The 13,850-nt window shown below is 42.5% G+C and overlaps 2 protein-coding genes across 3 annotated transcripts; both read left to right on the top strand.

Annotated features, from left to right (window-relative positions):
* The first annotated feature begins 3,744 nt into the window (after positions 1 to 3,744).
* On the top strand, positions 3,745 to 7,219 carry LOC136522200 (large ribosomal subunit protein mL46-like). Its single transcript, XM_066515997.1, has 6 exons — positions 3,745 to 4,076; positions 4,177 to 4,242; positions 5,312 to 5,386; positions 6,315 to 6,444; positions 6,597 to 6,716; positions 6,929 to 7,219. Exons 1-6 carry the CDS (start codon positions 3,874 to 3,876, stop codon positions 7,076 to 7,078), a joined length of 744 nt encoding a protein of 247 aa, XP_066372094.1. The 5' UTR covers positions 3,745 to 3,873; the 3' UTR covers positions 7,079 to 7,219.
* Positions 7,220 to 8,111: 892 nt separating this feature from the next.
* LOC136522842 (uncharacterized membrane protein At3g27390-like) lies at positions 8,112 to 12,463 on the top strand. 2 transcript variants are annotated; one of them, XM_066516640.1, is made up of 9 exons: positions 8,112 to 8,241; positions 8,352 to 8,558; positions 8,649 to 8,785; positions 10,380 to 10,668; positions 10,749 to 10,855; positions 10,994 to 11,162; positions 11,278 to 11,473; positions 11,595 to 11,835; positions 11,936 to 12,463. In XM_066516640.1, exons 2-9 carry the CDS (start codon positions 8,499 to 8,501, stop codon positions 12,165 to 12,167), a joined length of 1,431 nt encoding a protein of 476 aa, XP_066372737.1. In that variant the 5' UTR covers positions 8,112 to 8,241; positions 8,352 to 8,498; the 3' UTR covers positions 12,168 to 12,463. The 2 variants fall into 2 exon arrangements, with proteins under 2 accessions (XP_066372737.1, XP_066372738.1); XM_066516641.1 differs by having other exon boundaries at positions 8,135 to 8,241; positions 8,366 to 8,558.
* Positions 12,464 to 13,850: the final 1,387 nt, after the last annotated feature.

The raw sequence follows: 13,850 nt of genomic DNA, 5'->3' as shown, positions 1-13,850 counted from the left end.
CTTATATGGCTTATTTTTCTTCTTCTTCATTGCTTGAGTCATCTTTCTTGCCCTTGTACTTATTCTTGTACTTGTCTTTCTTGGGCTTTGTGCATTGATGTGCTAGATGACCAAGTTCTCCACAATTTTAGCAATCTATCTCTGAGATTGGCTTCCTTCTAGAGCTTGTGAAGAACTTCTTCTTGCCATCGAACTTGATGCCACTCTTGTTGAGCTTCTTTAGCATCTTGGTGGTTCTTTTCACCATGAGAGCAATGCTTGCATCATCAACTTCATCATCACTTAAACTCTCATACTCAAGCCTTGCTTTGCCCTTCTCTTGGCTAGCTTTGAATGCTAAGTCCTTTTCTTTCTTCTTAGTGGAGGATGAGCCATCTTGTGGTGTGATGTGCATGTACATCTCATGAGCATTGATCTTTCCCAAGATTTGTGTTGGTGTAGCGGTGGAAAGATCACCTTGATGAAGCATGGTCACAATATGCCCATATTTGTCAATGGGGAGGACACTCAAGATCTTTCTTACAACATCAGATGGTTGCATTTGAGTGAGTCCAAGCCCATTGACTTTCTCTACAAGAACATTCAAGTGTGACTACATTTCATTAGCATATTCTTTAGGAAGCATCTCAAAAGAGTTAAGCTTTTTCATGACAAGATGATAGCGTTCCTCATGCTTACTCTTTGTTCCCTCATTGAGTGTAGAAATGTCCAACCATAGTGCATGGACGTCTTTGTGGTTTCTCACCCGGTTCAACACATCTTTGCAAAGGCCTCTAAAGATGGTGTTTCAAGCCTTTGCATTCCATTTTTTGTAATTCATCTCATCGCCTTGTAGGTGTGTAGTATCCCGAGGTTTTGGGAAGCCTTGTGAGGCAGCTCTAAGTATTCCAACATCTAAAGCTTCTAGATATGCCTCCATGCGGATTTTCCAATATGGAAAATCATCCCCCTCAAAGATAGGAGGAGGTCCATCCTCGTGAGACATCTTTTTCTAGGCGGTTAAGCCTAAACGTGAGCATGAGGCTCCGATACCAATTGAAAGGATCAAGATGCCCAAGAGGGGAGGGGTAAATTGGGCTAATTCGAAATTTCTTTGTAATAATTAAATCCTACGGTTAGCCCAATTAACCCCTTGTGCCTAGAAAGTGTTTCTATTGATCTACCGCACAAAAGTTTAGCAACCTATGTTCCAATTCTACTCTAGCATGACAATTCTATGAATGTAAATGATAAGAATTGAATTGCTCAAAGTAAATACACAAAGTAAAGAGAGAAGGAGGAATGCAGCAATGTTTTGGCGAGGTATCGAAGAGTCGCCACTCCCCACTAGTCCTCGTTGGAGCACCAGTGCAAGGATGTAGCTCCCTCTTGATCCGCGCAAGGATCAAGTGCTCTCTACGGGTTGATTCTTTGATGCTCCGTCGCGGAGAATCACCCACAACCGCTCATAACTTGAGTTGGGTCATCCACAAGCTCCGCCGGATGATCACCAAACTCCCAATCACCACCAAGCCATCTAGGTGATGGCGATCACCAAGAGTAACAAGCACAAACTCTCACTTGACCACAATAAGCCTAATGAGAAGGGTGGATGCACACTTTGCTACTCTTGCTTTCACTAATGAGGGCTCTCTTTGGGATTCTCAAATCTCAATCACCTCACTAGGACCTTGCTCTTCTTGGCACTCTCAAAGGTGTTTCTTAGCTGTTGGAATGAGCAAAAGTACCCCCACACATGAATAGAGGAAGTATTTATAACCATGGCTGAAAAATAAACCATTATGTGCCTCTACGGGGTGACCGGATGCTTCGGTCAGTTCTCCCCGAACTCCAGTGTTTAAGTTGTGACCGGATGCTGGACAACGTCCGGTCAACACTGACCGGACGCCTTCGGTCGTGATTTCCCTCTCTGGAACCTTACTGGAGTCGACCGGACGCTGGGACTCAGCGTTCGATCGCACCAGACGATTTTACCTTGATCAAATGAACTGACCAGACTCTGCGCCAGCGTCCGATCACCCTGGAGCCAGTGTTCGGTCAGTATTTGACCCTCCATTCACTTCCAACTCTCGATCATATGTGAATGCAGTTTGCTCCAATGGATTTAAGGGCTTTTTAGGAGCTACCTAGTGCTAGATTTAGCAAAGTGTGCACCACACCTAACTCACTAGACTCACCTAGGTCAAGCTACCCGTCCGTACACCCCTTAATACCACCCTTAATAGTACGACCAAAGGAAAAACAAAGTTCTAAACTACTCTAAGTGTCTCTTCCACTCCAATCGACACTTAGAACTAGTCCTTCTTTAACCTTATCGTTCATCCTTTGAAAACCAAAATGATTTCCATCATAGGGCATGACCACCATGATAGCCCAATCGATCTCCATTACCATGACCTAATTTAATTGCCTCTGCAAAACATACATTAGTCATAGTAATCACGTATTGTCATTAATCACCGAAACCCAACTAGGGGCCTAGATGCTTTTACGGTCCATCAAGCCAAGCCTTATCTTGATCTTCTCTACCTTAGTCACATGACTCCATGTCATGTCTCATATGCAATGAGCTCCTTCATCACATGTGTGAGCTTTGCAACATCTCCGAGCCATTTTCACCACCATGACATATGTTGCTCACACACATGTACCTGTGGACTAATTTCCTATGTATCTCACATCAAACACAATTAGTCCACCTAGGTTGTCACTCAATTACCAAAACCAAATAAGGACCTTTCACAGGCACATGCACAACAATATTTAGTTGTGCAGGAGCGCGCTTGCACCCACACTGTAGGCCACTGCCCAAGCTTTGCATCTGTTGTGCAGTCTCCTAGTGATACCCACACCGCCCAATCTCACTACAAGGTCACCCCCTGGCCACCGCGCCCCATCATCGTAGGGCAACTGCACCACCGCCGCCGATGACCTGAGCTGCGTCGCCATTGGAGCACCCTCCGAAGAGCAGGATCCCAATTGCCGAAGCACATGCACGCGCTGGAGCAAGATCCCGAGCTCAGGATGCACCCTCGCCGCAGAAGTAGGATCCCCGCCGAGACAGGCCAGGAAGGCGAAACACCATGTCATCGACCTCGACCTCCCACACCGCTCTCCCTCTACGAGATGCTGCACGTCGGAGCAAAATCCTGAGCTTGGGCCGCACCCTTGCCGTTGTAACAGGATCCGACCCGCGGTAGGCCTGGGCGGGCCGCACCCTTGAGCTCTGGGAGATCTCCTCATGGCCTGCTTCCATGGTTGCTTCCACCGTAGGGAGAGGGAGGGAGATCACACGTGAGGGAGAGATGACGTCGGTGAGTAAGAGGGGATGCAAGAGACAAAGGCGTATGGTTGAGGATGGAGAAGGGGTAACGTTACCCATCTATGAGAATCGGTGACCATATACATGTTATGCAACCGAACGAACACAATCAGTTTGCATTCCAACAACTAGTGCATGTAACCAAACGAAGTTTCAAGGTGTGCAAAGAGCAAAACGTAGACAACCAAACACCGGTTAAAAGCATAAGGCTATGCTGGATTGGATATCCAATGCTAGACTCTTATGCAGGCTATCATAGTTGGAGTAATCAATCAGACACTAACTGTATATATATGCATGTAAAAAATTACTATAGGTGCCTATGATTGCTTGATGGTTCATCGCTACTGATTTTCCCCAGGAAATCAGAAAAAGGGAAACAATGAAGCAAAGAGAGTGGGAGCGCATTGTTGGGGGCTCCGGCCCGTAGAGACAAGGCCCACGAGGCTACGGTTTAGGCAGAGAGGGTTCTTCCTTCGCCTTCTTCCCAGCTCCCTCCTCACACCGTTGCGGCGCGGCACCACCCCCGAACCCGACCGCCGCCCCCCACCATGTTGTCCCGATTGCCGGCGACGGTGAGCCTTCTTTGCCGGTCTCTCCGGGAACCGCGCGGCTTCAGCTCCTCCGCCTCCTCTGTGCTGGCTTCATCTAAGGAAACGGCCGACGGGAAGCTCGTGGCGTCGGTGCTGTTCGAGCGCCTCCCCATCGTCATCCCCAAGATTCATCCCGTTGTCTACGCCTTCCAAGAATTCTCGTACGGCAGATCCGCTCATCCAGTTCGCTCTACCCTTATATGATCTTGCTTCGTTATGCTTATTTGGTTTTGCGTGGCTTTGGTTCGTTTCTCTGTTTAGATTTCGGTGGAGGCAGCAGTACAGACGGCAATACCCCGAAGAGGTCCTTGGCAAGGCCGACGCGAGGTGATGCCCCTCCCCCTCCCTTGTGTCCCTTGTGTCATAGACTTATTTTTCCTAATTCACTGCCCCTATTCCTGGTTGTTCTGATTTTGCTGTGAGGGTAGGGTAACAAATTCAACTTTAAAATGGGATGGGATGAGTGCATTTTCGTTGTGCATAAGCACAAACAACCCTTCCAAAATTGCCAGAAGAGAGAAAAATAGTATGCTTTTGTGGTGCATTAGTACAGGGTCTTGATTAGTATTTAGAAAAAAGACATAGGCGGTGCTTTCCAAATAGTAAGTCGTTTTGGCTTTTTCAGACACATTGCTTTTGCTATATATCTAGACATAATGTATATGTAGGTACAAGCTATGCACCTAGAAAAGCCAGAACAACTTACAATTTAGAATATATGGAGGGAGTAATGGAGTATTACATATACTTTGCAACTATCTTACTGAGTGTTTTGGCAATTATCAATAAAATGCAAATGTATTAGAATGGAGGGAGTGGGAGTGGAAATGGGAGTGTATGATGCTCTGTGTACAAGCCCTATGTTTATGTTTGAATTAGCTTATTATGCATTTTTTAGACCATATGTTATGTTTGAATTTGCATTTGGAATTGTGGATTTAAAATTATGTTGAATTTTGTGTGTTAGAAACATAATAATTTCTCCTATAATCCTGAAACTGATATTGGGGCAGCCCTAATACCACGACCTTATTGGTAGTGGCAGACGAATGATTCTACTCTACTAAAATAGGACCAAAACGTAAAAAGGTACCCATGTTGGGTCACACTTAGAGAAATTGCAAATAGACTCATGATAGATGATAGACATACTTGAGCTCTATACTTAAATGTAGAACAGACTAGATTGGGACTTGATTAAAAAAAACGAAGTGATAAATAAACTTAGACATGTCTTCATTATGTGAATCAGGCCACTACATGTTTTATTATAAGCTATGATTCGTCTCTGACTCTGATACATGGGAGTTTTACTATGGCCTTCTCAGTTTTATCCCTTTGAGTGACCCTTTTTTATTTGGGTGTGAAAAATATCCTAACTCTTTTCTTTCTGTAGGGGTAAGGGTGATTATCATATTGATTATGTCCCTGCTCCAAGGATTACCGAGGCTGACAAAACAAATGACCGGAAGTAAGTTTTGCACCTCCATGTCTTTCTATATGGTTCTTCTGGGCAGAGATTGGCATGCCTTAAGGTTATTGTTTGTATCCATACACTCAGGTGTCCGTGTCTTGCATGTCTCTAATTACTATGATAACTAGTTGGACTGCAGATGTGATTGTGCAATGAAATTACATTTGTCTGTGCAATGCCTCTAATTAAAATATAGCTTCCATTTGTGAGGCAACCATAATACCAAAAATATCATTGAATACGCGTTGCAGTTTGGTCATGAAATAATCATAGGTCTCTATTTTTCTTTCGATTTGTGGTAGAATTTCTTGTATTTATCCAATGATATGGAATATGGATTGTGGAGGGAGTTTCTACCCCTGAAAGCTATGGATTTCTCCCATTCTTTAGCAATTCATTGGTGCTTCCCTGTTCTACTTCTTACAGTGGTACACACATTATAATTGATTTTGATTTACAATCTTCAAACATGTGTATTGCTTTAGTTGTACTTGGCTAGTTGCCCATCATGACCTGTGCTACAGCAACTTTTATAGCTCCATATGATTCAAAGTACAAGCTGTCGAAGTCTTATGCTACTTTTGTTTTGAGGGCAAGTAATGCAGATCACAACAGGCTATTCACGATCGCTACAATGTGTCTGCTCTTGTGAGAAGCTGAAATAGGAGAGCATCATTGGATGGGTTCATAGCTAAAACATTCATTGATGTTATTCTCTGTGTCTGCTCAAAGATGACTTGAATAGGCATTTGTCATGGGCAACTTTTTAATCGACATGATGAGGATTTGTTTTTTCAACTTGCAAGTGTGGCACCATAGAATTGCGCTGAAAGTTGAATATATTTTATGAATTAGTTCCATGGCATTTCTTAGCTTTTAAGTACTGCGCTGTCCAATCCCCTACTGAACCATTGTTTTTATGTAGGTCTTTACAACGAGCTCTTGATAATAAACTTTATCTCCTGCTGTATGGCAACGCTTATGGGGCTCTGGATGGAAAGCCTGTATGGCATTTTCCGGAAAAAGTATACGAAAATGAAGAAACTATGCGACTGGTATGCAGTTCTGCAATTTTACAAATGAAAAACTATCAATTAATTTTTTATGTAGTCTTCTTTCAGTTTCTTTTGCCTACATCACATCCTTAAAAGCACGACTGATTTGAAGAAGTTATATGTGGTTTCTTATATACTGGATTCTGTTTCAGTGTGCCGAGGCTGCATTAAAATCTGTTCTTGGGGGACTTGACCATACATACTTTGTTGGCAATGCTCCAATGGCTCATATGGCAGTTGAACAAACGGATTCAAGTGCTTCACCATTCAAGGTGCCTAATTCATTTGACCAATTGATGAAAGCTCTTTGCAATACATTGTAGTTCCTTGCGTGTTGTAAGGAAATTAGTTCACTAATATCATTGCCATGTTTCCTCATCGCTTGTCAGCACTGGCTTTTGCTTTTCTGTTTAGGCTTTGTATGCTAGGAAGATCTGTTCGTTGGCAATTCTCTGTATCATTAATCCTGTTATGCTTTTCGCAGCGTTTCTTTTTCAAGTCACAAGTGGTTGGCACAACGAAATACCATATTGGAAAATGCAAGGACTTCGCGTGGGTGACCAAAGACGAGCTGCTGGAGTATTTTCCTGAGAACAAGGATTTCTTCAACAAGATGATCATCCACATTAGATAGCTCTGTAATCAGGCCTGGGCTATTACCATTTTGTTTCTTGACTGGTGGACAAGTTTAGCGCCACTTTTTTATCGTCACGAGCTGCATTGGCAGGAAACCACCAGTGCGGACAGTTGATGACACATGGCCATTTTGCCTCTCTTTCCTTGGGCTGATCATGTATCAATGTTTGTCACTATGACATTGCTGTAGCATGTAGTCCTCTCCTAGCTGCTGTATGTTCACATGACGTATTATCAGTTTGTTGTCCATGGGGAAAACATAATTAGCATGGTGACATTTGATTCCCCTGCTTTGTAATCCTTCATCCTGGTCAATGTTTGTGGAATCTGTAGCTCTGGACCCGGCACTTGGGGAATTCTGGCAACGCTCCTGATAGCATTTCATTCAGGTTATTCTGCATCCTGAATAAAAAATCAAGTATGTTCTTCTGATGTGTTAGAAGGTCATGATTTCCCCCCTCTAATCTATTGTGATGCCATGCACATCTCTAGGGAGTGGGCCCACACCGTCGTGTATACGGCGTGGCCCGTGGCTCATGCAGACCAACACGTGGCGAGTCCCAAAGCACACCGCCTCTGATTCTCACATGCCGATGAACACCTTCGTCCTGCAGGCGTCCAACTCTCTTTTCTCTTCTCCTGTCCTTCCCGCTGCTGCTAGCCTGTTACAGAGGCTTCCGGCTTCGCTGCCAGGGCAGGGCAGGGCACAACAAGAAGACTACACATACGAGCAGCAGAGTTGTGAGCTCGTGATACTGACCTGCGAGGCGAGGCGATTGGTTAGGACCTAGGCCTCGCTCTGATCCATGCAGGTCTCTGCGGGTTTCCTCGTCAAGCTCTGGAGCTTCGTGTCCTTCGTGCCCTTCTTCATCCTCCTCCAGCTCCTGGGATCCATCAAAGGTAACAGCAGCAGCACAGATTGGCCACGGCTTTTATTTATGAATTGTCTCTGTGTGGATGATTTCATTTGTAGTATTGTGCTCAGTGTTAACGATTGTCCATGTCATGTGTGGTTCAGGCAGATGCAAATGATTCGCTCTTCTTTTCTGCAGCTGTCCTAGTCGGTCCGGTTACGGCTTCCATCGTATTCTTTGGGAGCTCTGCGGTTATTATTGGTCTCTGGCCTGCGCATTTCATCTGGACATACTACTGTGTTCTTAAGTACGGTAACTTCCTCTACATTGGCAAGTTTTGTGTGATTTCCTTGCCTCTCATCTGTATCCTGATTAATTAAATGAATGCGATATCAATGATGTGATCATTTCTGTTAGTTCTGGTTTTGCAGAACCGAAAGGATCGGGCTGGAGTTGAAGATTCTTATTGGAACACTGTTACCATTACCGCTGCTTCTCTTGCCTGGGCTTGCTATTGTTGGGAGTCTTCTGGGTGGTATAGGCTATGGAGTTTTTGTACCTCTTATGGCAACCTTTGAGGCTGTTGGCGAGGGTGTCACTGACAAGCTCACTCATTGTTTTATGGTATGGTTGTGCCTTTTAGGTTCAGATTCTTTCCTTTGATCGGGTAGGAGTCTGTGTAATAGTTCTATTGACACCATCTCATTGCTGTAGGATGGAACTGTAAGCACAATAGCTGGAGCTTGCACGGTTGTCCGTGATGTCACCGATTTCTGCTTCCACTCGTACTTCTCTTTCATGGATGATCTTATTGAGAAAATGGGGGACGATGAAGCCCCTCTTGACATCAAGTATGTTTTGAACTTACATTTTCCCTCTCCCAGTAATCAAGACCAACTATTGAGCATATTACATCTTTTTTCAGAACCAATGCTAATCATGCATATATCTTCAACCGATATTGAACTTCAAAACATACACCTTAATAAGCATACTTATACTTCCTCAGATCATAAATATAAGTCCATTTAGGTTTGTCCTAAGTCAATCTATTTCTTTTTGAAAGGACGGGAAGAACTTTATTGTAGTTTTATTATAAGAAGAGAATTGACCCAGTTTGTAAGGACCCTAAAACCTTACAAGAAACAAACACCTACCCTGCTCAGGAGGGAGCAGAACACCACTGATCACTGGAGTAACACTCCCCGCCAACTACTACTCAACAACTTGCTCAGAATTGACTACTAAAACATGACTAAAAAACAACTAAAGCAGCAAAACTTTTGAGAAGAGATGACCCCACAACAGTTCTAGAGCAACAACGTGTATCATTAATAGCCCAACATACTGAAAACGACCCAGGGGAAAAAAAAAACAGAAAACCTTCATCCTGGTCAATGTTTCGGACCAAACATATTTCAGGAGGGACCATGTAATGGGGATATTGGGGCCTTGTGCAAACTGATGTTTACCTCTCCAGGCCACTGCATGTCATCACATAGCAGCAACCAGGGTTCTTCTGACCAGATCACTAGGGTCTATTGGCCTTACACTATGACAGATCCTTATAGTCAGTTCCACGGCCTTGGATGCTCTTCCCTTTCTTTTTTGAACGGTGCATTCATGTTCAACCAAAATCATTAATGCTTCCATCTTCATCTTGGAAGAGGGCTGTTTGAAATGCTGTGCAAAATGATTGAACGGATCAGAACCCATATTCTTGGAGAAAGGTGACAATTCACCTAATCTCTTTTGTTAGAGAATTCTTGTGCCCACTGGATAGTATCTTTGCCTTAAGTTCTTGGCTTTTATCAGCTAGCTGACTACTCTTTTGTTGATTACTTTGTGTTCCCTGTGGGTGATGCAGCTAGTAATGGTACTGATAGTGTAGTTGTGATGCTAACGAGGAATTGATCTTATCCTTGTATATCTCAAAAAAATCACTCATTGTAGCAGTACAGCTGGATTTAGTGCCGTCAGATTGCATCACCGATACAGTTGCTGCATTGGTGGTGATGTTGTCAATCTGCATTTCCACCTCAGCTGCCAGTGAAGGGCTGTAAACCAGACTGTGTAGCTGTTTGTTCAATGCTTAGTTCATGGTCTTCCACTGAAGCAGGCTTAGGGTTCACAAAGCCAGCCGGGTGCTGGTGCATTGGTGTGCACATTAACTTCTGTGACAAGTGGTTCCTTCGCTACCATGGTGTACAGAACATCATCCATTAGTCTCCAAGGATGGTGTAGGCCAAACCTTTTTTCGTCTTAACTAAAAGTATATTGTATTAAATGAAACAATTATATGCATTATAAAGTTTTTTCATTAAGAATCTAGTAATCTCAATATTTTGCTGCCAATCTACATAAATTTTGGACATTTATGACCGGAGGAAAGATCAAATCATGTGTGCAGTTTTGTTACTAACATTATACGGTGCTTTGATGTAGGTTGTCTTATCTACCACGAAGCATGCTCATTGCCTTTATCGCTGTTCCAGTGGATGTGCTGATGATAAGTGCAGTGGCTTTGTGGAAAAGCCCCTGCATGTTGTTGAAAGGATGGCAAAGGTTATGTGAGGATCTAGTTAGAAGGGAAGGGCCATTTTTAGAAACTGTATGTGTGCCTTTTTCTGGTTTGGCCATTATACTATGGTCACTTGCTGTGATTGGGGGGTTACTAGCTTCATTTTTCAGCAGCTTCTTTTTCGGTTTTCGTGCAGGACTGATTGCTTATCAGGTCTGTCTAGTATTTTCTCTGATGAAACAAGAATACACATGAAGTAAGCTATACTCATATGCTTTTACAATTATGCACAGGAGGCTTCTTTCCAAATGGGACTTGCATACATGATTTCAGCAGTAGCAATTTTTGATGAATACACCAATGATTTGCTTTACCTGAGAGAAGGATCATGCCTCCCAAGGTATGTTTCGATGTATATTTCATATTTCCATTACATTTAGCAGTTACCATCTACAATTTGTTTATCACTTGCATGCCATTTCTTCCATGTGCATAGATTATTTATTCAATTTGTCAGTAAGCCACTTTTGACAGACAGGCCCAAATATCGGAAAGCAGATGTCAGGAAGTGTGAAACTGGCAAGGAAGAGCACAAGCTTATGACTGAACCTGAAGAGAGGCAACAAAATGGCCATCATAAGCATAGAAGGGTGTTGCATCCATCAAAGACATTCGTGCAAACAGTCCAGCGACTAAGACCGATTCAAGTATGCAAATCTCTCTTAATCATGCCTCTCTCTTAATCATGCCTGATCTATATCTCTGTTCTAGCAACTAAGATTTAATATCCTCTCCTTTTTTTTTCACTTATAAACTCCATAGATATGGGATTGGTTCTTCCGTTCCTGTGAGCTCAATGGAAGGATATTACTGAGTGAGGGCCTGATAACTGCCGAAGATATGGAGGAATATATCACCAAAGGAAAATGCAAGAAGTTAGGCACTAAATTACCTACCTGGTGTCTCTTTCAGTGTCTGTTACGATCTGCAAATTCTGATTCGGACGGTTTACTCATATGTACGATTCTGTACCCAACATGTGAACGAATGTCCACTTCAAAACCTAACAATATGATTCAGTGTGCACTGTCCCTGTTTCATCTTTTTGTTTCACCAACATAGCTCGTATGTTCATGTAGCTGATAATGTCGAAGTGACAAACTTCAACTGGCCTAAAGACAGAGTATTTGACTGGTTGCTCGGGCCACTTCTGGTCATCAAGGATCAAATGACGAAACTGGAGATCACTGAAGACGAGGAGATGTGCTTGAGGAAGCTGATCATGACAAACAAGAACGAGAAGCCATCTGACTGGGACGATTCCGGTTTCCCCTCAGACGACAATATAAAGAGAGGTCAGCTGCAGGCGATAATCAGAAGGTACAACCGTACAAGCGCACCCTTATTTCCACATGCTATACTTTCAACAATAAATAAACCTGAAGCAACTCCAAGTAACAAACCCATCTATTCATAATAGGTTGCAAGGGATTGTGGCCAACATGTCCCGAGTACCGAGTTTCAGGAGGCGCTTCATCAACCTGGTGAAGGCAATGTATCTAGAGGCGATCGAAGCAGGAGCTATCGACGGATCGTGTGACATCAAACGCGAAGTTAAGGTGGATGTTGGTACTGAAAGATTCGGTGACAGAGGTGCGGAAGATATTGCCGGTTCATCAACTCAACCTCAATCGAACATTGACGTGGTGTGATAGTGTACTAGTGTAGTGTGCACAAGATATTTTGAACACTCCTCAGCCTCACTCCCGTGAGCCTTTATTTAGGATCGCTGCATCTCTCTAGTATATACGGTTTATCGTGGAAAGAAACTTGTTAATGGCATGTTTAAGGGATCAAGGATTCAAGGCACGAACTCTGTGGGACGTGGTTGATGTAGTTTATTTGTATTAGGGCAGTCCCAATGCTATTAATTTCCATAGACACTACATATAGAAATTATGGTCCGATAGTTTGTACAGAACAATTTTTTATCCAATCACAAACATTCTCTCTACATTCTCTACCAATCACATCTCTTCATGTCTTGGTTCTTGTGTAGACATGGTTTCTAACTTAGACCCGGTGTCTATGATTTTTGCTCTCTCTCTTCAATAACTACCTTGCTACATCAGCAAAACGCTTAGGTGGCAGTACAATTAATGTCCATAGAAACTATAATGGTTTCTGCATTGGGAGCGCCCGTATGGTCTCCAATAACAGTTCTCCTATTCACTCTTGCCGGGGTCATTTCCGCACCTCATTTATCATTTATAAAACTTATTAACTCTCAAGTATAAGGGCCTTTAGAAAAAACTCCCAAGCAAACAATGGTTTCAAAAAAGGGCCGACACTTGTCTTTATTTCACGATGGTGGCTTTGTACTTTAGGCCCTATTTGTTTTAGCTTCTTGGGTTTCAAAAGCCAAAAAGCTTCCACGAGTCAAAAGCTAAAAAAGAAGCACAAAGTTCCTTGATCTTTATCGTGTGTTTGATGGCGTTTGATCCAATGAATTATATTTGGAGCACTTGGATCAATGGGCCCACCTTCAACCACTATATATATATATATATATATATATATATATATATATATATAACTACTATCCTATAGCTGGCTGCAGAATAACTTATTCTGTAGCCACTTTGAGTTACGATAATTACTATGTTAATTTACGAGATTTACAGTAACTCCTTACTAAGTGGTTTACTATAACGTTATGGTAAATATTCCCATGTGTTATAGTAACCAAACTATCGTAAATATGTATTGACATTATGGTAAATTAGTATATAAAATTATGGTAAATAGAGGTGGCTACAGAATAACTTATTTTGTAGCCGGCTGCTGAATAGCCTCTCCATATATATATATATATATATATATATATATATATATATATATATATATATATATATATATATATATATATATATATGTGTGTGTGTGGGTACTCCCTAGATCTGTTAAGTATTTAATTGAGTTGTTAACTGGTTCACTGCTCTTATCGAGTGCTTTAGTCAATTTTGTCGGGATCTGGATCAGAGTAGTAAATATATTACACGTGGTGTATAGGCTATAATCTTTACATGTGTCTACGGCTTGCCCTATGGTTTGTCTTGTGGTAATTAGAAGGTGGTGACAACCGTGTTTGATCTCTATATTCCACCACGATAGGTAAGTTCTTAAAGTGTAGGTCCTTCCCTTTTAGGAGCCTTAGTGCCCTTCTCACCCCTTTCCACTGCTAATTCTCATACAATGATCCGAAGTGATCATCCTTTATATCTACCTTACCTTTCTAGTTATCATAACCATATAAATCTCTCTACCCAATCTATCATATACCCTTGTTTCATCTTAGGACAAACCTAGTCCTTTGTTAGACCACTTTACATTCC

Source organism: Miscanthus floridulus, chromosome 18 (assembly GCF_019320115.1).
Source record: "Miscanthus floridulus cultivar M001 chromosome 18, ASM1932011v1, whole genome shotgun sequence".
Taxonomy (NCBI): Eukaryota; Viridiplantae; Streptophyta; class Magnoliopsida; order Poales; family Poaceae; genus Miscanthus; species Miscanthus floridulus.
This window is presented reverse-complemented; position numbering and strand designations above follow the sequence as displayed.

Coding starts and splice junctions, on each gene's coding strand:
- LOC136522842 (XM_066516640.1), top strand. CDS start 8,499: ATGGCAACCTTTGAGGCTGTTGGCGAGGGTGTCACTGACAAGCTCACT. Junction 11,163..11,277: donor AGCGACTAAGACCGATTCAA/GTATGCAAATCT, acceptor TAAACTCCATAG/ATATGGGATTGGTTCTTCCG. Junction 11,474..11,594: donor TTCGGACGGTTTACTCATAT/GTACGATTCTGT, acceptor ATGTTCATGTAG/CTGATAATGTCGAAGTGACA.
- LOC136522200 (XM_066515997.1), top strand. CDS start 3,874: ATGTTGTCCCGATTGCCGGCGACGGTGAGCCTTCTTTGCCGGTCTCTC. Junction 5,387..6,314: donor GACAAAACAAATGACCGGAA/GTAAGTTTTGCA, acceptor GTTTTTATGTAG/GTCTTTACAACGAGCTCTTG. Junction 6,717..6,928: donor CAAGTGCTTCACCATTCAAG/GTGCCTAATTCA, acceptor TGCTTTTCGCAG/CGTTTCTTTTTCAAGTCACA.